This window comes from Canis lupus, chromosome 36 (assembly GCF_011100685.1).
Source record: "Canis lupus familiaris isolate Mischka breed German Shepherd chromosome 36, alternate assembly UU_Cfam_GSD_1.0, whole genome shotgun sequence".
In the NCBI taxonomy this organism is placed as follows: domain Eukaryota; kingdom Metazoa; phylum Chordata; class Mammalia; order Carnivora; family Canidae; genus Canis; species Canis lupus.
The window spans coordinates 17,411,607-17,434,235 of record NC_049257.1 but is presented as its reverse complement, the minus strand read 5'-3'; the positions used below and the strand labels follow the sequence as shown (position 1 = coordinate 17,434,235).

Genomic DNA, 22,629 nt, shown 5'->3' with positions numbered 1-22,629 from the left:
AAATATTCATCAACTTGTAAATTTCACACATGTCCATATAATTCCACAGGTAAGGACTTACTCCATAAACATACATTAAGATACGTGTAGAAGAATGTCCACTGCAGCACTGTTTACAGGAACAAAAGCCAATGTAACTGCCCATGAACAAGGATATAAATAAATTGTGGTAATCCAGCCAATGAAAAACTCTTAGCATAATGTGACTAATCAGAGTGCACTGAGACAGAAGGATCTCTAAGACCCACTAAATGGAAAAAAAGCAAGATATAGATAATATGAATGATGTAATATCATTTGTGGAAGTATATAAGTTTAATGTAATACCATTATAAAGTTATTGCTCATAATAAAACACCCCAAAACTTAGTGGCGTAAGACATGGCTATGTATTATTTCTCATGATTCTGTGAGTTTCCTGAGCAATTCTTCTGTTGGCATCACCTGGGTTTACTCAGGAGGCTGCAGCCCACTGGGAGTTGGTTGGGACTGAATGGACTCACTTCTCTGGGTCCTCAACTGGTATGGCTGAAACGACTGGAATGGACCACATGGTTCTTCTTCTCAGGTGTCTTCACATGATAGAGGAAGTTCCTTGGGCAAGATTAAAACTGTAGGACCTCTGTAGGCTAACACACAGTCAAACACAGTCATTTCCATAGCATTCTCTTGGTGTAAGCATGTCTCAGGGCCAGTCTGGATTCAAGAAGAGGAAAGCAGACTCCACCTCTTGGCTGGAAAAACAAATTTGGCCAATTTATGGCCATATTTTACCTGCCACTCTAAATATGTACATATCTACCTATCTATAGCTACATCCTTCTGAAATGTTATTGAAGAAGCTACAGAAATAATTACTCTCAGGAAAGGAGCAAAGCGGCAAAGGAAAAGTAAGAAACTTATTTTCAGTTAATGCATTTCAGCGCTGCCTTCATAGGCATATCTGTGCAGGTACATAGGGCCTCATGCCCAAGGGCTCTGAGCCCTCGGTGTAATGCTCTATTACCATCTTGAAATTCTTAGTGATTTTATCTTTGAACTCATGTTTTATAAGTGAGGTGCAATAGAACAGTGGAGCATGTATGTGAGCAGAGACAGTGCAATGTGCGTGTCCACTTTTCCTTGACACCCTTTTCACACTGAGTGTTCACAATGCCTGGTGAGAACAGAATTCCAGTGCACTCGTGTGGCATGGGAGTTCAACACAACTCAATGCAAGTACACAGTAAGCATGCTACACCTTTCAATGAGCAAGTCCAGGTACTGACAGCTCCAAGGCCGCATTTTCCATTCTAATCAGAATTTCCTTTGAACACAGAAAAAGTGTGATGGTACTGACAAAGGAACTCTATCATATCCTTTCTTATTCATGCTACTTCCCTGTGTGACCCAACCACTTACATGGAAAATAATGACATAAAGGGAAAAGAAAGCTAGGGCAACCTAGAGTTCCTTTTCCTGAATCCTGCCTTAGTGATCTGTCAGCTACAGATAGAGAGTATGGGTAGAACTATGTGTATCATGAACCGAAATAAAAACAGTTGAATTAGTTTTGTGCATGGTTTCTACTGTCCCGGTAAGAATATAATACACATGCATATACAAGCCAGGAAATATAAATTATATCATTTTGATGAGTCCACATACAAGTTAAATGTCCTTATATGTGCATTTAAAATTGTCATTGCACCATAGGCAAACAAAATTTGCACTAATAATTTAATTTTTTCTTTACTTATAATATTAAATAGCAAATAATAAATCTATGGTGAGTTGATCTAGAAAATGCAAAAGAAAGGAAAAAGACTTTATATTTTAGCACTGCTAGTGATACTTTCTTCCTCTGAGGAGAATAAGGGATGTTCATTTTTATTTTGCGCTGGGCTCCACAAATTTGTAGTAGACTTTGTGCACTTGAATTTGTATATACCTGTCTTGCTTTTCTGCATTAAAAAATAGGTTTCTTTCTACCATACCCCATCCACTCTTTCATTTGACATTTAAGTTTTATGAGCTTTACATTACCCCTTACCTCAAATTGACAGTTTGTTTTAAAAAAATTATAAAAAATAATAAGACCCAGGGAACACAGCTGAAAGAAGACAGGTACCCAAGAAACATTTTCATTAAACAAAGGCAATATTTCATATTGTTATTGCTGCTCTTTTTCTTTTGTGGGCCAACATTCTCTGTGATTTATAGCACTGAAACCATGGTCAGCACAATGAAATTAGGCAAGAATAATATGTCAGATTAAAAAAAAAAACAAATCCAATTTTATGAACTCAATTCATGACAGCTGCACTGTCAACATAAATATATATTCTCTCAAGGGCCATGGATGCAAGGTCATCTACGCCACAAGGGATGCTTGTCTTGATTGGTACATATACATCAACTCAGAAAATGTAAAAGATACGTAGAGATTATTTACAGGGAGAACTTCTTGGAAAATTAATGCCAAAAGAATTTCCCATGTTTTATTTACTAGCATGGTATCAATGTGATATCCCATAGCTATAATGATTAAATACCTTTATTCAAATTGAAGGAGGTATTTCTTTATTTACCTCTTATACTTTCAATATTGCTAATCATGTATATTACCCTGAATTTTCAACAAACTTATTAGTTTGTAATAACTAAAAATTAAAATGAATTTGTATATACTACAAAGACTCCTATAAGCCTGGTTAGGGAAGCCTGGGTGGCTCAGCGGTTGGGCGCAAGCCTTTGGCCCAGGGCATGATCCTGGAGTCCTGGGATCGAGGCCCACATCCCTCCCCTTCGGGGAGGCCTGCTTCTCCCTCTCCCACTCTCTCTCTCTCTCTCTGTGTCTCTCATGAATAAATAAATAATAAATAAATTATTAAAAAAAAAGAAACACAGTCACATTTTGCAATAATGTTCTCAGATTTACAACATCACACCACGTCGATAGAAGAGTCAAGTTGTTGGAATTTAAATAAATAGTAAAGGAAAAGGAAAAAGTAACCTGAATCCCTGGTAGGTATGTTAGAGTCAATTTGTGTGAAGACTGATTTAAAATGTCTTGATATTTCTACAAATTTTTAAACTTTTTTTTCTTTCTCAAGAGGTTGAGGAAAAAAGAATAAAATGTAAGCTTTGGAAGTCTTACCCAATAACCAACCAAAGAGAATATTCGGCATGAAATATTCTACGGAAGAAGCCAGTAACAGTGGGTTGCTTCTGGCAAAGGAGCTAGTGGTTAGCACAGGAGTGAGAGAAAAGCATGTTTTTCATTATATATATATTTTTTTCATTATATGTATTCTACTGTACTTTTTGAGTTCAGTTACCATGGGTATGCATTACCTAGTCTCAATAAAATAAATTTCTTTAAATAAAAAACAAAGACAATTATTGTTTTGCATGATGGGCCATGCTATAGCTAACTTTTAGAAGTACCATTGTCTGAAGGCGTCCAATTAGCATTGTGGGCATTATTATGCGTGGGTGGTGTTGGGGGAGAGGTATGGAACTGAAAATACAAAACCACACTTCATGAAAACTTACTATTAAAGTTCAATCATTTTGGAACTGGACACAAAACACTCAAATGTGCTCTTTTAGAGAGGCGATGGATCCATAAATTAGAAATTTTTATTTTAAAACAGGCTTTGGTAGAACCTCTTACTGCAAAGCATTTGTTTTGAGGCTGGAACTTGGCATTTTTCCTAATGATTTCTTTTCACTACAAGAAGAGTTTCTGGATACCCATGTCTCAGGCTGAAAGCCACAATGAAAATTTATCCATCATCTCCATTCTCACATTACAAATTCTGTAAAGATTCTTTGAGAGTAAATGTTCAGTATTCTCCTACATAAATGGGGAACAGACTCTATGGTCTGATCTATATCCTGATTTTGTAGAAGGTGGTCCTTAATCATTGTGGGGGAGGGGCGAGAGGGGCAACAGAGCCCTTTCAGATTAGGATGAAAGCTATAGACCCTCTTTTCAGAAAATGCACACACATAAAAATTATCAGAGGTTTGCAGGTTTCTCAGTAGCTCATCTGTGAACTCCCCATATCCCATGAAATCTGGATTAGGGTCACCTGTTGTAGACCAGTGCTCTTTTCTGACACCACACATAAACCTATCTGATAATGGACCAAAAAAGTTATCCTATTACTAGTGGGCAAAATGCTAACATTTGGGTCTAATTTTGAATTCTTCCTAAGTAAAGGGAAAAAAGGGCTCTTTATTTCAAAAGTTTCCAAAACTGAATTCTGGATACTTAAACTATATTCTTGAGACTAAACTGATAATAACTTATGACTAAAGAACTAATGAAAAGATAAGAGTGACTTCTGGCACTTATTTGGTGGTCAATAAAATTCATCTTTTATTGTTAGTTTTTATTCACATGCAGAGATCCACCATGTGAATGTAAAATCCAAATGACCACAACGATTTTTAACCAGACTGGTCTCAGATCACGTCACGGATTACCACAAATCGGATGCTCTAGGGGGCTCACCTTCCTTCTCCATCAGATTGAGAAGAACCTGCCAAGTCCCACAGGAACAAAGAGATAAAAAAGGGGGATGCAGAGTGTTCTGTGCCTTCTGTGACCCCTAGGATCCAGGCCAATGGCTACTAGGAACTCTGGCTGCACCAGAATCAGCAGTCTCCACTAAGACCCCCAATTCATAAAGACCTGCAAATCTGGGAGTAACCAAATAGATCCCAGAGTGTGTGTATTAATGGTCCTTAGTTCCCTCTGGGTCAGGTTTGAAGCTACATTCGGCCTCTTGCTCAGGGCTCTCTCAGCCCCAGAACCTCTCAGCTTCAAGGTTTCTCAGTCTTTTGGAGGAATAGCAGAGCTCTGGGCCTCCATTTTCCCTGAACCTTAGCAATCCCAGGTGCTAGACTTCTATTCCCAGCCCCTCACCTGATCTCAACCTGTCTTATGGTCATGATCTCTTTCATCATCTGGACCCTCATCTCCTCTGGAGGCAACCCAGCCTCCTCTTGGCCTTTCATTCACAGACAGATCTGGTTTACAAAACCAACAATTACAAGAGGTAACACCTACGTGAAGGGGCTGTCGTCGTTCATTCCTGGTGTTATTCAGGGGGAGGAGGGGTGGAGACGGAGAGATGTTAGGGGAGACAGCAATTGGGCTGCATCTTGGGACAGGTGGAGAAAAGAGAAAAGAGGTGATAGGAGGTAAAGGGAACACATAACAGAGATGGGGAAGGCACAGGCAGGAGCAGGAACGAGCAGGCCCAAAGATGGAGTCTGCTTGGGGATGTTTCATGAAGGATCTGACCTTCCATTCTCTGGCTTAACACTTTTGGGCTTGCTACATGTTTTTGCTCTAGGGAGCAGAAGAGCGTGGAGGAGGACTTTGGGGACGGAAAAGAAGGAGCTTAAAATCCTGTGCTGTTCTCAGGAAAGGCTAGGTGGCTCCAACAGTTCTTCTTTCTGTGAAGAACTTGAGGAGACAAGCTCGTCCTGGAACTGGGAGGGTCGTTATGAACATGCCTCTGTGTCCCACCAAAACAGACGTGTTCCTGCAGTAGCACTTGTATCCTCTGCTTGTGTCTGGTGGTATTTTTCTGTCTGCCACTTCTCTGTCAGCTCTAGAAGGACAACACACACAAGGGGACTTTCTCTGGAAACCATTCTGACTCTCCCTGGCAGTTACTATCTCCTCCTCCCACTCACAGCCCCTGTGTGCACCTCTGCTATAGCTCATATCATCATATTTTAAAATTTAGTTTCATATGTTTATCTTCATTAGACTGTGAGCTCCTTGAGGGCCACACGCTATTCACATCTGTGTGCTCAGTGCCAAATACAGCACTTGGCCTTTCACGAATGCCCAACTAGTGCTTGCTGATATGATTTAGGTTGAGAGAAATATTTGCATGAATTAATAGAGGTAATATGGCTGGAAAGGATGTACGTCCCTGGGTATCAGAGAAAGTAGTACTAGGCATCTGGGCAGACATGTGTGGATCTGAACTCCATCAGGGCACCTGGGTGGCTCAGTGGTTGAGCATCTGCTTTTGGTTCAGGTTGTGATCCCGAGGTCTTGGGATCAAGTCCCACATCAGGCTCCCCAGAGGGAGCCTGCTTCTCCTGCCTATGTCTCTGCCTCTTTCTGTGTCAGTCTGTCATGAATAAATAAAATCTTAAAAAAAAAATGAACTCCTCCATCTGTATCTATCCATCTCTACCTTCCGCACCTTTACTGGGTGCTTCCTTGGGGCTAAGGGATTGATGGCATTATATCATTTCTTCCTCCCAACCATTTGCAACAGGATTATTGTTAACCGCCTTTTACAAATGAGGAAAGAGGTTTAGGCAGTAAAGTCCTTGCCTAAGGATACAGAGCTGGGCCAGAATGCCATCCTGATCTGGCTGATTCCAGGCCCTGGTCTTTAAAAACCAAGCTGCCTCCCTTAGCACTGGCTAGATGTGAGGAGAGACAAGGGAGGGAAAAGTGATGATGGGATGGAATTGAAGAGGAAGAGATAAACCACAACTGATGATAAAAGGAGGCTGGGTAGGACACAGAGAAGCAGGAAGGGAAAAAAATGAATCTAAAATACCCAAGTAAACTTGGTGTTTCCTACAAGTCCTTTTTCAGTTTGTGAAATGTTTAAAAGTTTGAATAAAAATTTGGAGGGCAAAAAGATAAGTCCTATATTTCAGACCTAAATGAAGCCAGGAGAAAGGGCTAGGATGAAGGAGAAGAAAGTATAAAGCCACAGGCAGAAAGCAAGAAAAATAATTTCAGGAAGATGGAATACCAACTCTGCTAAAACTTCTCTAAAAATTTCTTAACCATGTCAGGACTCATACTAGTTTTGACTATTATGCACATGCTTGTAATGATTATTATCAGGAAGTCATGTGATGATTTTAATTTATTAAATTTCATGTATTAATTCTTGAATTCAGTATAGCCATTCACTAAGTATAGCCATCTGCTATGTATGACAAAATCTTTGGTAATTACGGAAAGAAAATGTCAATAGAGGTAGTGTGATCCACAATGCAATTTTCAGAGAAGTAGAAGACTTCTCTGGGCTTAAAGCTATTTAAAAAATTTGTAACTTTTTGATAAGTAAATACTTTTTACAGTGTTGTTCACAAAATTGTTTATGTTCCTGAGTAGGCGGATCTTTTCTCTCTTTAAAGATTCATTTATTTATGAGGGGGCAAAGCCCAATGCGGGGCTTGATCTCATGACCCTGAGATCATCCCCTGAGCCAAAATCAAGAGTCAGATGCTTAACCCACTGAGCCACCCAGACATCCTAAGTAGGCAGATCTTTTATTAAATGCCATTTCTGATCATTTTACTACATATTTCCCCTTTTCCAAGTTCTATTATGCTTTTAACAGGGATTAGATATAAGTTGTTACAGAGAGGTTTTTTTTTCCTTTTTCAGTGTATTTGCACTAGGCAATTCCATGAATTTTAGACAAAGTAAAGCATAGACCAAAAATGCCCTCCAAACAAATAAAGCCCACAACAAATAGCAAAGACCTAAAAATAAAAAGCCATTTTCATCAACACTTATTGCTAAAAGCTGTGCTTTCCCTAGAACTACTTTTTTTTCCCCTAGAACTATTAAAGAGGTAGACACAATTCTGGACAGTGAAGAAAACAGTTACAGATGCTCAAAAAAGAGGACTCATTTGGGGTACCTGCCCCTCAAATAAATAAATAGAATAAAATTTAAGAAAAGGATTCAATTCACTAACTTCAGAAGATACCCCAGTAACACTCATGTCTCTCTCAAAGGTTACTTAGAGCAGTGTTTGCAGGTGGGGACATGGGGCAGTGGGAACTAAAGGCTGGAGGGTTCCACCATCAAATCACTGGGATCTTCACCAAAACCAAGCAGAAGAGCAGTGGAAGGGACACAGGTTATGGTACAGATATCCAGAAACGAAATTTTTTTTTAAAGATTTTTATTTATTTATTCATGAGAGACACAGAGAGAGAGTCACAGACAGAGGCAGAGGGAGAAGCAGGCTCCATGAAGGGAGCCAGACGTGGGATTCGATCCTGGGTCTCCAGGATCGCACCCTGGGCTGAAGGCTGCGCTAAACCGCTGAACCACCCGGGCTACCCCAGAAACGAAATTTTAAGAAAATTTTTTCATAGTTGCTAAAATAGGGTTATAAGAGATACATTATAATATAGATGTTATAAGAAATAATTGGAGCCAATACATGAATTTATGAGAGCATTTGAAAATGTTTTGAAGAAGAGAGAAGCAACACAAAAAGTTTTTAAAACTCCTTCAATTCATGCAGGCAGCACCACTGACTAAAACACATTATTGCTTACATGTGATTTTTCAAATCAGCTACAAACAAAAAATATCTTTATAAAACAAACTAAAAAAATCTTAAACCACAAAATAGGCTTTTTGTTACGGATCTAATGGATTTAAAATTTATATACTTTGAATTCATGAAAAGTGAAAAGTCAACAGATCAAGATAAAATATTTGCAGGAATTACAACAAAGGGTTAATATCTTGATCAAATGAAGCTTTCATATAAACTGATAAATAAATGCCAATGTATGGGTGAGTAACTTGGTCCTGAAAGAGGAAATATAATCAGGAAAGAAATACATAAGAAAACCTCAACCATCCCAGCAATAATCAAAGAAATACAATGACAATAATAGTGCCTCTTATAATGGAGGAAAATATGTAATGGTCATGCTGGCCAAGGCTGGATGTAATAGGCATGCTCAAATACTCCTGGTGGCGGGATAAAAGCTATTGAAAATAAATGTGATCATACTTATCAAGAGACATAAATGTTTTCATACCCTTCAACTTACTATTCTTTTTCTGGGAATTTATCTTAGAGAAGTGATTCTCAAAGTATAGTCCAGGGACAGGTCACGGATCTCAACATTCTCAGGAGGCCTATGAGCTCAAAACTCTCTTAATAGTGCAATGATATTACTTGCCTTTTTCACTCTCATTCTCTTACAAAGGTACAGTGTAGAATCTTCCAGGAGCTACGTGATGTGTAACGACAAGGTTGTTCTGACAGATAAGAGAATATGTGCTTATAGGATGGTGGAATTGGGTGGGGGTGAGGGGGACTGGCACCTGATTCTCACACTTTCATTAACCAGACCACACAGGCAACCTCTAATCACAAACCCTCAAATAAAAAACCCTACTCACTGTATCTATTTCTAAAGTACCGATTGCCATTATTACTTAAATCTGGCAGGAACCCCAATTTGGAAGTAGAATGTCTATCTAAGAGAAGGAAAAATCACACTAGGAGATTTTAACAAGGAATAAACATATTGTTCAATCATAGAGCCTTAGCACAGAACGAAAATGCTGGGCAGGTAAATGCAGAAGCAGATGCAAAGGGGCACAGTGCCCACTTACCAAAGCCCACTGCTGGAAGACAAAGGTTCTTAGCCCTGGCTGCCCAGTAGGCCCATCTGGGGAGCTTGAAGAAGCCACTGATGCTCTGGGCCCCTCTTCTAGAGACTCTGGTCTCACTGTTCTAGGGAGGGCCCACACATGGGAATTTCTAACTAGCTTTCCAGGTAATTCTAATGTGGAACTAGTTTTAAGAACTGCAACTGTAAATGATGAAAGATACCAAAAAGTTCTTGCCTTTCAAATGATATAATTTGATACAGTATGAACTGTTGCCTATCCTTTATACTTTCCATTCACATAATTTGTGGCTTTGCCTTCTTGAATTTGCGAACCAAAAAGGAAGGTGGGGGTGGGGGGGAGACTAAATTTTCTAATTCACAGGGCATGTTAAATAATCAACCAACATTTAACTTGGAGCACACCTGATGGAAAGGCAGGATCTAAGTGAAGCTATCTTTATGTTTACAAATAAGGGCCCAGGAGCTAGAGAGCCTTCCAAAAAGTTACCTAGAAGAGTTGGGTTAAACCAGGAATAGATCAGAATTTCAGGGCAGACCATTTGACCGCATCAACAGCCTTTAGAAAGTCTGTCTTGCATTTATTGGTTTGGGCCAGACAGCTCAAAACACTGAGGTTAGTAAGATCAACCATGGGCAAGCCTGCAGGAATTCGGAGAGGCTGACTTTGTGACAGGATTTCCTGCTGCTCCTTCCTCGGTGTCAGACACCCTGCCCCAGTGACTGTGCTCTAACCTCTCCGCAGCAGCCGGGAGACTGCACAGGAGTGGAATTTGGCCCAAACAGAACAGAAAAGTCCCATGACCACAGGGCTTCCTACACATAAAGAGCTTAACAATATCCCCCAGTCCATACCACGAGTTCCTTCTGAGTCTCAAGTTCTTAAAGTTTTCCCAACTGGAACTGCCTTTGCCGGCGGGACCCATTAAACCTCAGAGCGGATTTCTCCAGATGATGACTGAACAACAAACAAAACACAAAGCTAGGCATTTGGAAATGCAACACATGACACCTCAGAGGGCAGGCTGCCCAGGGGCCCCACACAGGAGGAGGCAGACCATGGGAGAGCAGGAGTGCAGACGCCCTGCCCCTTCTGCGTGGTCAGTCCATCAGGACAAGTCTGCTTCAAATGCTATAATTTGGTTAACTGACCCCAATCCTTTCGGGATGTTGAAAGACAGCCTTGTTAGCCGCATAAGAATTCAGAACCAGATTCCTTTGTCTTTGCTCGAAATGATACCCTGGATGGAAACGACTGTCTCTCTGCTCTCCCTATAATGTCCTCCAGCACACCGTATCTTTCTGATATACCTTCCAATTTGTCTTACATCAGGGTGATTTGTGTTTATGCTTGTCTGTCTTCTCCACTAGATTGTAAACCAGAAGGACAATGTGATACATCTGGCATTTCTGCTTGGTGGGAACCAAGTATATATTTGTTGACTGTGACAGTTTCTTAAAGATGAAATTTTCAAAGGGGCATCAATTAACATGGAGTTGAGAAGCTCCTCAGCAGGCATGCAGAGTGGTAGGATTGCTGGGAGAGTAATGAGGGCCACTGCAAGATCAAAGTACAAGGGGTGGGGGGCAGTGAGGGGTCAAAAGTGAGCTGGCAAATGCATGGCGTGGGTGGCACTTCAAAACCTCTGCTACAACAGAAACAACAACTTCTACAAGATCCTAGTATCCAGTGCACACTCCTGAAACAAACACCCAGAAGAGCACCGGTCAAGAAGCAATGACTACTGCTTACAGCAACCTGCCAGCAGGCCTACCCACAGCATCTGGGCATTCTTGGCACCTGCCAGCCAATCCTTGATCTGTTCAGACCCCCTGATCATCTTCTGAGAAATACTGAAATCATAGCTTACAGAGAGGGTATGACTTCAAGTCATCAATAATGTAACAGAGTTCCCATAAACACTAAGGAATTCGTAGTCTGAGAGCTGCAGGCAAGATACCCACTGAGCGGCCAGAGGATGAAATACCATCACTCTCAATCTGTTTCCTTGCCCAAAATTCATTTTTAATATATGCCATTCAAATATGTCACCAGATAAATACCTATATTTAATATTAATGTGATAAATGTAACTGGCTAGTTATGAACAACTATCTATGTTTATCTAGAAACGTATTTAAGATCATCAGGTTAAACAAACATATCCTTCACAATCAGAAAAAGACGAGTCACCACTCCCCCCTCCACACACACACACACCCCACAAATAAAGATGAAATCAAATTATGTCAGTCTTATTGTACATATTTAGGTCTGGTGGAACATAATTAGAAAAGCCAGAGATGTTTCACAGTATAATTCCTCAAACCAAATACAAACTGTGACATATAATATTTCCCCACTAAAGAATAAAAAAAGATCCATTCTGACCTTATAGGGCATATGTCCTTCTTTTTCTGTCTCTCAAAGTTCCCAGACATCCAGGGAATATCTGTCCTTTATTTGGATAGCAAAATACACCTTCATGGCCGATAATTCTTTATTTGTATCTATTAATGTTAAAAGGATCTCAGTCCACAGAGAAAACCAATGCTGGTAGTTCTCCAGAAAAGCTCAGGCAACCAAAGGCAATAGGAAAAGACTTCCTATATACATATACATGTATTTAATTTTAGTTACCTCCTAATAACTTCACTCCCTTCCTTTCTGAGTTTGAATCATTTCGCCACTCCATGGAAAAGCTCGAAGACAGAGGAGTGAGACCCTGGCGCAGACATAAGGTCCAAGTCATCAGAGCAGGCTTCCGCTTGGTTTAAAAGAATCACAACTGTGAGGAAAGTCAAGAGAACCAGCCAACAGGATGTGTGTGGCTGGAGTTCCTGGCATGAAATCTTGACTTTCATGTTTATTTTTGGATGTATTTTTCTTAGCCCTTTGATGCAAATTTCTGGCCTGGGAAGCAACCCTACAGTACAAGCTCCAAAGTGGCCAAAAGTAAGCACAGACTTCTGACTTGGGACAAAGTAGGTCCCTTGGCTTTTGGGTTTCAGCTAGTCCTGCGATGAGGGTGTGGGTCTGAGGATGGGTCACACAGTCCTGCCTCATGGGCCACGGCCACTAAACTTGTTACTTGAAATACCAGCCCACCTTGGAAGCCTATCATTGAAGTAAAAGTGAAACAACCTGAGATTGTGTGCACACTAAATAAAGTAATAAAACCAGCCAAGGGACTGCTGAGATTTTTATGTTCTGATGTTCTTCTGCTTTAAGTGTTCGGCTTTAATTTTTCTGACAGCCCAAGACAGACAGGAACATCAAGTCTATTCAAGCAGGAGCAGATGCCTCTGAGAAGTATATTATTCTAATAAGGTTTTTAAAGCGCATCAGCAAAGACTAAGCTGCTGTTATTTCAATACTTCCTATTCTCATAGTGACTTGAAAGATTATTAATGGAAAAGGACTTTTTCTCCCTGCATAGTCCAAGAAGAGGCAGTGAATGGAAATAACTAAAAAGCTTTTCAGTCCCACAACTGCCAACATATCTGGTAGCATCAAGAAATAAAACTCTCTGGAAATCAGGGAATAGAGACAGTCGTAAAAATATTTCTTCAAAGTATTCATTCTCTTAGAAATATTCCTGCTTACAAATTGCATTCTTTTGCTAAAACAGCAGCATTCACTTATTTCCTCATTTTACCATTCAATTTTATATCTCATAAAGCATGAAATAGATTTTTGGTCACTTAAAAATATTTACTGAGGCCACAGATACATTTGGGGAATAAAGTCTCCTGTATCAATCATTACGTCTGACAATGGTTCTCTGACATGGGATCCCCTGGTTAGAATAAAATCACAATATATACCAGAGTTTCTGGGCAACAATTACAGCTAAGAAATCACTTTTATTACAGCATAGGTCAGACTATAAATTTAAAATATTGCTTTTATTTTTAGACTTTGTAGTTTTATTGCTGTCTTTAAGTTTCAAATGATTTATTCATAAATACGTATTATTATTTTGAACATGCTCAAACATGGCTCACAATGAAGGAAAGCTTCTGGCCAAATGATGTCCATGCAACTGAAACACAGCTAAACAGGTGGTAGACCACTAGTTCAATGACCTCTCTCTCAGTAGTGTCTTTTATGAATTTGATTGAGAGTGCTTCTTGAATCTACTTCTGTGAATACACTAGACTCACCTCATCATTCAATTTCATGTATTTGGAATATTCTATGTAAAGATGTCAAAACATGCTGTAAAGCTGAAAATATCTTCATACAGACATGATGTTAGATAGAAAGTCAACAAGAAAAGCAAAAAAAAAAACTTTGTTGTGGTCATTTATAACCACTGGAAACCTTATCTTATATGTGCTGTGAAAAAAGATTCATGAAATTGGACAGTAAATCAGTTCTTTATTTAGTCCAAGAGCCACTAGCAGTCATAAATGCTCACAGTCTTGGATCAAATATTAATAACTGACATAAAACTCACAAGCCTACCCTTAACTACTCTGCCATTTAACTTTTTCACTGAGGGTATGCAATGCCACTAGTGCCAAAGAGTTTAAATTATGGTTGTCTCAAGAACTAAACATGGTAGGCGCACCTGGGTGGTTCAGTTGGTTAAGCATCTGCCTTTGGCTCAGGTCATGATCCCAGATACTGGGATCAAGCCCTGCATCCAGCTCCCTGCTCAGCGGGGAGTCCGCTTCTCCCCCTGCCTTTGTGTTTCCCCCTGCTTGTTTTCTCTCCTTCTCTCTCCCTGCCCCCGTATCAAATAAATAAAATCTTTTTTAAAAAAAGAATTTTAAAAAAACCTAAACATGGCATTCCAAAACTTTTCAATTAATTTTCTTCTGAATAAAATTCAGAAACAGAACTATCTCGTGTCTCCTCTTCCTTTCTCTCTTCATCCCCCATATTTACTGAAAAATGAGATGTTTTATACTCTGATTCATGTATTTTATTAAGTTCTAAGACCACAGAGGTGTGAGAAGAGGGATGTATTATTGACCAACTCTGAATAAATTTATCATAACTCACTTGAGAAAACATGGCTTTGTTTTTAGGTGAAGCAACACAATGCTCTCAAATCTGACCATAAATTAGCAACTGAAACACGGAAGAAGAGGAGGAAAGAAAGCAGTTTTCATTAGGAAAGACAAAGGATACAAAGAAAAACATCAAGCTGCTTCCTCATTTACATCTTGGGGAATACTTTATTTGCTGTATTTGTAGAGGCTATCGAATAATGCTTCTGATTACATTGATGGGAATAACTTTTTAAAATACACAGGGTGCTACCAATTTAACTTACAACATAATAGACAATATAAAGCAAGAGGTATCTGGGATGAAATTGAATAGGGTTTTTAAAATCTCACATGTAGTTCCCTGAGTGTGTTCTCTTCCTGTAGCGAGCCGATGAAATTTCCCTTAGGTCAGGAAAGGAAGCAGGATTCCCTAGTTTTGTGTTGCCATTAAAGTCCCAAGTGTAAGATTTAAAATAGACTATTTGCTCAGCCTATTAAAGAGCTACTTTTAGACTGTGCTACCTGGTAGTGGCGACAGATCATAATTCTTAAGAGTTAGAAGAAGTAACTCAGAATGCTGGTGGCTGGTCCTCGTGTTTTATCTTTTGGCCCCCTTAAGTGACAACAGGGCATAAATAAGGAGACAAAGCTAAGCAAGAGGGTGCTTGACATAAAATGGACCTACTGTGACATTCTTCAAAAGTAAGCAGTCAAATGAGATGAACATGCAAATTGAGACCCTAGACTCAGGGTATCTAATTTTTACTATTCCTAACTTATAGCCCAACACTGAGCTCCTTACCTCGCCAACAAGAGAGGCATTATCCAGCTTACCTTTCCGTTGCCTTCTTTCTACTACCTGACTGTTCAGGGAGGCTCCTACCTGAATCCTTCCCTACATAATCCTTTCCTTTTAATGTTTGGCTGGCAGGTCTAACTTAGATTTCAGCTGACAGTGCAAGCTTGAATTTTAATTTTGCCAATGAGTATTATTTACTAGTGTAATAAACAGCTGAGTTATAAACTCTATTATCTGATATAATCAAGGAATAGGTATTCTGAACATCAGATACTTCATAGCACATCAGTCCTATAGATGTCATCAATGGACCACTCATTCAAATAGAAATAAAATCTATTTCATTATAGTTATATATACTCTGAAATAATATTATGACTTGGTAGTTTTTTTTCCTGTATTCTCCGAGTAGAACAGAAGCCCTTCCTGGACAGCAGGAGCTCAGCCAATCTTGTTTGCTGCTACGTCCATACGTGACACAGAGGAGACACTCACTGAATATTTGTTGAAAAACGAATAGGAGAATAAACCTAAGTCAATCTTTTTAATTTAGAAGGTAATTTAGAATCTTACAACTTCTTAGCATTATCACACAGTGTATATATGTACAATTGCTCCCATTAATCAAGTTCTGACTAACACAGATTGCTAGATAATGGAGTTTCTTGCATTTTCATTTTAGCCAACTGTTAAAATGTTGACTGAGCATGTAGTTTGCATTCTCTACTTAGTTACACGAACAAGCAAACAAAATAAGTATCTGACTAATCTCCTACTCACTGTGAGGTTCCAGTCCCCCACCTATAAAATAAGAAAGCAGACAAAAACTCCATCCATTCTTCTCAGCTCACTTAAGTCACTGGCAGAGGAGATCAGAAACCTGCTCTGAGGTTACAGATGAAGGGCTGGACCCACTGAGCTGCAGAATCACATGACAAATTTGGGATACCAAAGACCACCCTGAATATCAGTATCCCCATTTAGTAATTTCCCTTTAAGGGAAATATCTGTGGAAAACAGCCCTAAAATGTCCTCAAACGCAATCTAACTACCGGATCAAAATAAACTAATGCATCACCCGTAGTAAAGCATCCAGACATGACAAGCCTCCCAATGTACTCAGCATCACCTTTGACGTTTTCTTGCCAAAAGTGTTTGATTTGATCTCATCAAGCTTTTAGCACTAAGTTCCATTTATAGGAAACCCTGGGGGTAGGGATACCATGGAGAAACAATCAAAACGAATCTTGAATTTGGGAGAAACTGACCTGGCCTTTTTAACAAGTCAATGCCATGGAGAAAAAGAGAGACAGAAGAGAGGAAAGGAGGGAGAGAGGAAGGGAAAGGGAGAGAGAGACAGACAGAGATATAACAACTAAATGTAGTATGTGTTCTTTATTTGAACCGGTTTGAAGTAAAACAAAAACAAAAGATTTATTGAATAAATATTTATTTATTTATTGGTATTTATGGGGAAATTTGAACTGTGGACTGGGTATTAGATATTAGGATATTTTTTTTAAAGATTTTATTTATTTATTCATGAGAGACACAGAGATAGAGAGAGAGCTGGAGACACAGGCAGAGTTCAGGATCCACACAGGGAGCCTGAAGTGGGACTTGATTCCGGGTCTCCAGGTTCAGGCCCTGGGCTGATAGGCGGCGCTAAACCTCTGAGCCACTGGGGCTGCCCTAGATATTAGGATATTATCTTTAGTTTTGTAATGAAATAATGGTATTATGGGGGTATGTAGCAGGGTATTATCATTTTTTGGAGATTATGCTGAATACTAATGATAAAATGTCATAATGTATGTCATTTACATTAAAGTGGTTCAGCAAAAAAAAAAAAAAAAAAAAAAAAAGATGAAGCAACATGGCCAACTGCTAGCAACTGCCAAACTAAATGGGGATGTTTGGGTGTTCAATGTATTATCCTTTTGGATTTCCTGTATGTTTGACAATTTTTCTAATGATAAATGTTTTTAAAATGCTCACAGGTAGCAACTTCTCAGGAACTTCCCTCACAGTACTGTGGGCTCTTAATTAAAATAAAATCTTAAATATCCTCCACAGGCAACTTGAAAAAGTCAGAACAGACAAAAGCAGTGATAATGACATACATCACAGGTGGAAATCATTTCTGTTCTTAAACCAGTTTTCCAAATTTTCTTTTTTGGAAAAGACTTTTTCAGTTTACCTTTTAAACATGAAAGATCTGGGGGGGAAAAAAAGACTTATTTGCCTCAAGCTTGGTCCCTTTTAATTGACAGGAAACCTTTCCACACATACCTCATGCAAACCTACGTTAGCTTTGCCTCCCTAAAACTAGCTTTTGTCTCTGAACTTTACAGAGCAGTTGGAGCTCTTTAATATTTTCTAAGAGGAACATTTCAAACAAGCAACCCCGCAATTTATTCACTACTGCCAAGAATAAAAGTAACAGGTTTCACCACCAAGGCCTTCCAAGGCTTTGCAGGACTTTTAAGGCAAAGCATCACTCATTCACCTGCAGGTTTGCTCTCTTAATGCATCTGTCATTTGTTTGGCTCTGGAGGAAACTATTTGATTACACAAAATTCTTTTTAGATCAAGTTTAAAATCTTAGCCACACCGGGACAAGTTGCAAAGCCTGCCAGCTCGATGGGTTGACACTTGGACATACTGAGCCAAGGACAAAGATAAGGAACAACCACAGGTTAAAATCAGAAGCTTGCAGAACTGAAAAGGAATGAGCGTAAAAGATGCAAGGCTTAGCCGGGCCTTTCTAAGTGCTCCACTTGCCATTACTGCATATAAGATGATTTATTCCCCCTACTTCTTGTAAATGAGTACATTACCCTAAGGGGTACTGGTAAGCAGTGGTAAATGCAAAAGCCACCAGCACTGGTTGCATCCATCCACTGCTGTGCCACCTATGCATTTTGAAGTTGGCAAGTAACCAGACATCTTTATGTCCCTCATTTCCCATACCTTATTACTAGGCCCATCATTTTTAAAGCATTTAAATGAAGCAGATGTTAACCCCATTCATTCCACTTTACCAGGGAACATGTCAACGATGATTTTTAAAATGCAAAAGAAAATGTCAAAGTATTTTGTTCTCTGGTTAAGAATACATCTGTGGAATAGGAGGGAGGAAATACATAAAACACTCTATGGTCATTCAAGAAATAATTATAAGGTATGTCAAACTACAGAAAATTGAGCAAGCACTAAATTAAAAACAAAGGGGGGGGGATGTCTTGTGTCAAAATGGCTTTTTCACTCACTCATTTCAAAAACAAGTTTTGAAAATTAAATTCCATCTACTGGCTCAGAACAGAACACATTAAGGCTTGACTGTAATGCCATTATCCATGTGGCAGTTCCCTTTCTTTTCTGCAACTACATTAATTGACAAAGAAGCCTTGGGGCTCACCTCCCATAGAGCCTTGAAGTCCTTCTGCTCGATGCGGAGCAGTTCACTGCTCTCTCTGGTAACGATGGTCGCATGGCGGGGTGTGTTGTCCAGAATGGACTCTCCAAAGGCCGTCCCAATTCCCAGAGTACAGATGGTCACTGCATCCTGAGAATCCCAAAACTTGGTCATTAGAAAATTAAACATTTAACCGATATGGGTGAGTTGTCTTTTCTTTGAATTTAAGTATACTTTATACTAAATAAAGCAGTTGATTTAATTGCACAGTTCAACCAGTTTTGATAATCTATACATCTGTCTCATCACCAACAAAATCAAGACATACAGCATTTCCTATCACCCCAAAATTCCCCTCGGTATTTCCCAGTCAAGACCCTTCCTTCTGAGGTAATGAGTATTCTGGTTTCTTTCACCATAAAGGGTTTGGCTGGTTTCAAAACTTCATGTAAAAGGAGTCAGACAGTACGCCCTCTTTGGTGTCTGGCTTCTTTTGCTCAACACATCTGTAAGATTCATCCACATTGTTGCATGGATCAGTAATTTTTTTCTCCTTTTACTGACAAGTAATTTTCCATTGTGTTGATATGCTACAATTTGCTTATCTGTTGTCCTGTTGGTGAACATTTGGGCTGATCCCAGTTTAGAGATATTATGAATAAAGCTGCTAGCAGTAACCTTGTTCAAGTCTTTTTGTGGACAGGATTATCTTTTTAGAGGATAATTCACTGTTTTAAGAGAAAAGGGGGGAATCTTTTGAAAACAAAGAGGTTTTAGTGAGAGGATGCAGTTACAATATTTCAATAGGTAACGGGAAATTGGGATGCTGTGCTGTCAGCCTGCTTTGAAGAGATGAGGAAACCTGAGGGTCGAGGCACCTGATTAACATGGCCCTAGTTCACACAAACAGTAAGTAATGCAGTCAGACTCTAATCAGGGCTCTTGGACTGTCAATTCCAAGCTTTTTGTATTGTGCTGCCTCCTGCAGCCACAACAGAGTAAAAACATCTTCAGATAAAGTACAGTGTGGCTTGTTCATAAAATGCCATGAATCAATGATTTAAAAGTTTCTTATGGTATACTAAGAAAGGTAATTTCCAATCTGCATGCAACATTGGTGATGATATTCACATTTAATCCTAACTAGTTTCAAATAATACAAATAACCCCTCCAAGTCACCTGGACATTAATTTTGCAGGGCATTATCAACTAAAGGAGATACACAAGGGTAGTCCTGAGTTAGAAAGCACAGTTTTCCTTTCATGCATCTAATACACGATAATAGGCAAATGTTATTAAGATCAAGTTAGTGACTCCGTAATCACATTACTAAGACAAATGCCCATAAGAATCCAGTTCCTTGAACCATAGCAAATTGCTTCTGCCCAGATATTACCATATAAAATTGTGTTCAGGAAAATAAAATCAATACTATCTCAGAAAAGAATGAAAGATTGGGAGGAAATGTAAGGAGAGCTTGCTAATAAATTTTCCAGAGAGGCAGCTGTAAACAAATTCAGTCAGAGAAGTCAGATATTTCCCCAGAACTGTACTATCAATATTCAGCGAGTCCGGTACCTCTGAGTAATTTTCAAATTCTAGTAAAAGCACAGAAGGGATTATGATAAATCACATACTTCCATAAATTCTCTAGAATATCAGGTTCCTTTGAAAATCCCACTTGCCTACTTTCTTATCTGGATCCTTCAGAAAGGATTCTTTTACCTAATTTGTACTTTCTAGTGTAAAATTCTATTTTAAAACTTGACAAGGATGGCCCATTAATGTTAGTCCTGCCACCGTCCACAGAGTTTAAATATCTAATGTTATCTGCAAAGTATAATGCAAAAGAACTAAGATGATCTGTTATTTGTGATCTAGTGGTAGATTTTTTTGTGGATTAAACTCTGTCCTCTCTCCCCTCTTATCTCTGACTATGTAGTTTGTCCCTGAAAGGTATACAAAGAAAGATGTAGGCTGTGAAAATCATATGAGCCTGGCTTTTTGCTAGTGACAGCTCTTGTGATGGACAAAAGATTGAAAGTATTCTTGGCTCTCCCCTGGAGAGTTTAACATTACCTGTGCATTACACATCTACATAGCTGCCAGTGCAGGTCACACGTCAGGACCTTTGCAAGGAGACACGCCCAGCCTCGGCCCTTTGATGGAGTGTCTCGGCTCATTTCCAGTATCCCTTGCTTTCCCACCAGAACTGAGTGTGGGAGCTGTCCTTCCCACATTTCCTCCTTCATACGTGATCCTCTTAAGTTTTTGTTTGCTTGTTTTTTTAAGATTTTCTTTATTTATTTGAGCCAGAGAGAGAGAGCACAGACAGGGGGAGGAACCAAGGGAGAGGAAGAAGCAGGCTCCCTCCTGAGCAGGGAACCTGATGTGGGACTTGATCCCAGGACCCTGAGATCATGACCTGAGCTGAAGGCAGACATTCAACCCACTGAGCCACCCAGCACCCAGGTGATCCTCTTAAGATGAAGGAGGAGGAATCACAAACACAAGATAGGATCTTGAAATTAGGACTGGAAACCCTCGCCTGAAAGGAGTATTACTTCTAGGTTCAAACTTAACTTTCTACAGACTCAGTATTTTTAGGACAAATGTACTAATCTAAAGATTTATCACTACCTTTATGGTCCATCAGTGCTATTTTTTTGAATCCCAGGCAGGGCGTTGTGATATGCTAAGAAGAGAATTACCAAAAAGAGAAATTTGCATTCCAGTGTTCTCTCTTTTAGCAGAACCAAGATAGGTTGCTCAGTATGTACACTGGAAAGCAGGATAAATTTGAGTTATTGTGGTGGAAGCACTCTTACTTTGATCCACCTAACATCTAACCAGGTCCCTATGGTCAGAATTCCAAGTCTGGACCCATGCACGTAGGTGTAACATACGCCTTTGCCTGGGGCCAAAGTGTCCATTTCTAAATGTAGTATTACTGTTTCTTTAAGGTTTACACATACTCTGGAGATCTGCTCATGTCTCCATACTTATTTAATAGAGACTATTCAAACTGTTTTATTTTCTGCTCATTCGCAGATGAATGTGCAGAAAGGCCACCTCAGGAAAATATTTACAGTGACACAGAAGCAGAAGAAACTGGTCAGCACCTACTCAGGGAATATAAAACATTAACAACAGCAAAGAAATGTTTCACTTTGTGATAAGATGGCAATTTAGGATTTTTCAAATATGAAATGTAGATTTAAAACCTTGGAGTACCTGGGTGGCTCAGTCAATTAAGTGTCTGCCTTCGGTTCGGGTCATGATCCCAGGGTCCTGGGATCAAGCCCAGTGTCAGGCTCCTCGCTCCTCAGGAGAGTCTGCTTCTCCCTCTCCCTCTGCTGCTCCCTCTGCTTGTGCTCTCTCATTCTCAAGTAAATAAAATCTTTTAAAAAATTAAAAAGTAAAACCTTGAATGTCTTCAACACAGGAAGGTAAATTTAACAGATGCTGCTGGAGTCCTACCAGACTCCTTCCTCCCACTTTAGACCTCACCCCACCCCCAAAGTCATGGTAGCTTTATGGACAGTTGCCATATACACATGTGGCTTCCTTCCTCGGGTATTGGCATTGCCCCACCTGAGAACAGAGTACTGCGCAGTCAATGCCTGTAAGGGCCAACTTCCATGAAAGAGGCATGAGAGTAGGAAGATAAATACCCCAGCTTCCTAACCCTACATGGTTTCTTAGATGGTTGCCTGAAAAGAGTGAGCCCAGTTGAAATCCAATTAACGTGCTTTATTGGCTGTCCTTCCTTCCTTGTCTCACTTGCCCACTCCCTTACAAGGCCTCCTGGGGTCATCTTCAAGAAAACCACTTGCAACTAAATCCTATCTCTAAGTCAGCTTCTAGGGAAACCCAAAACAAGAGAGTGGGCTAGCCAGACACGGCTGTGTGAATCCTAAATTGCACTGAGACCTTTGGGGAGGTGCTAGGCTGAACTTGCATTCTCAAAGG

General features: G+C 39.6%; 1 protein-coding gene across 6 annotated transcripts in view; it reads right to left on the bottom strand.

Moving 5' to 3' along the window:
- Positions 1–22,629, bottom strand: part of RAPGEF4 (Rap guanine nucleotide exchange factor 4) — a 282,834-nt gene that overhangs the window by 198,546 nt on the left and 61,659 nt on the right. For 3 of the 6 annotated variants that reach the window (XM_038584850.1, XM_038584851.1, XM_038584852.1), the window contains exon 4: positions 18,660–18,806. In XM_038584850.1, the coding sequence (XP_038440778.1) occupies positions 18,660–18,806 (147 nt within the window). Of the gene's footprint in view, positions 1–11,827; positions 11,989–12,076; positions 12,198–18,659; positions 18,807–22,629 lie in introns of those variants that run through there. The other 3 variants (XM_038584859.1, XM_038584854.1, XM_038584855.1) reach the window with 3 other exon arrangements.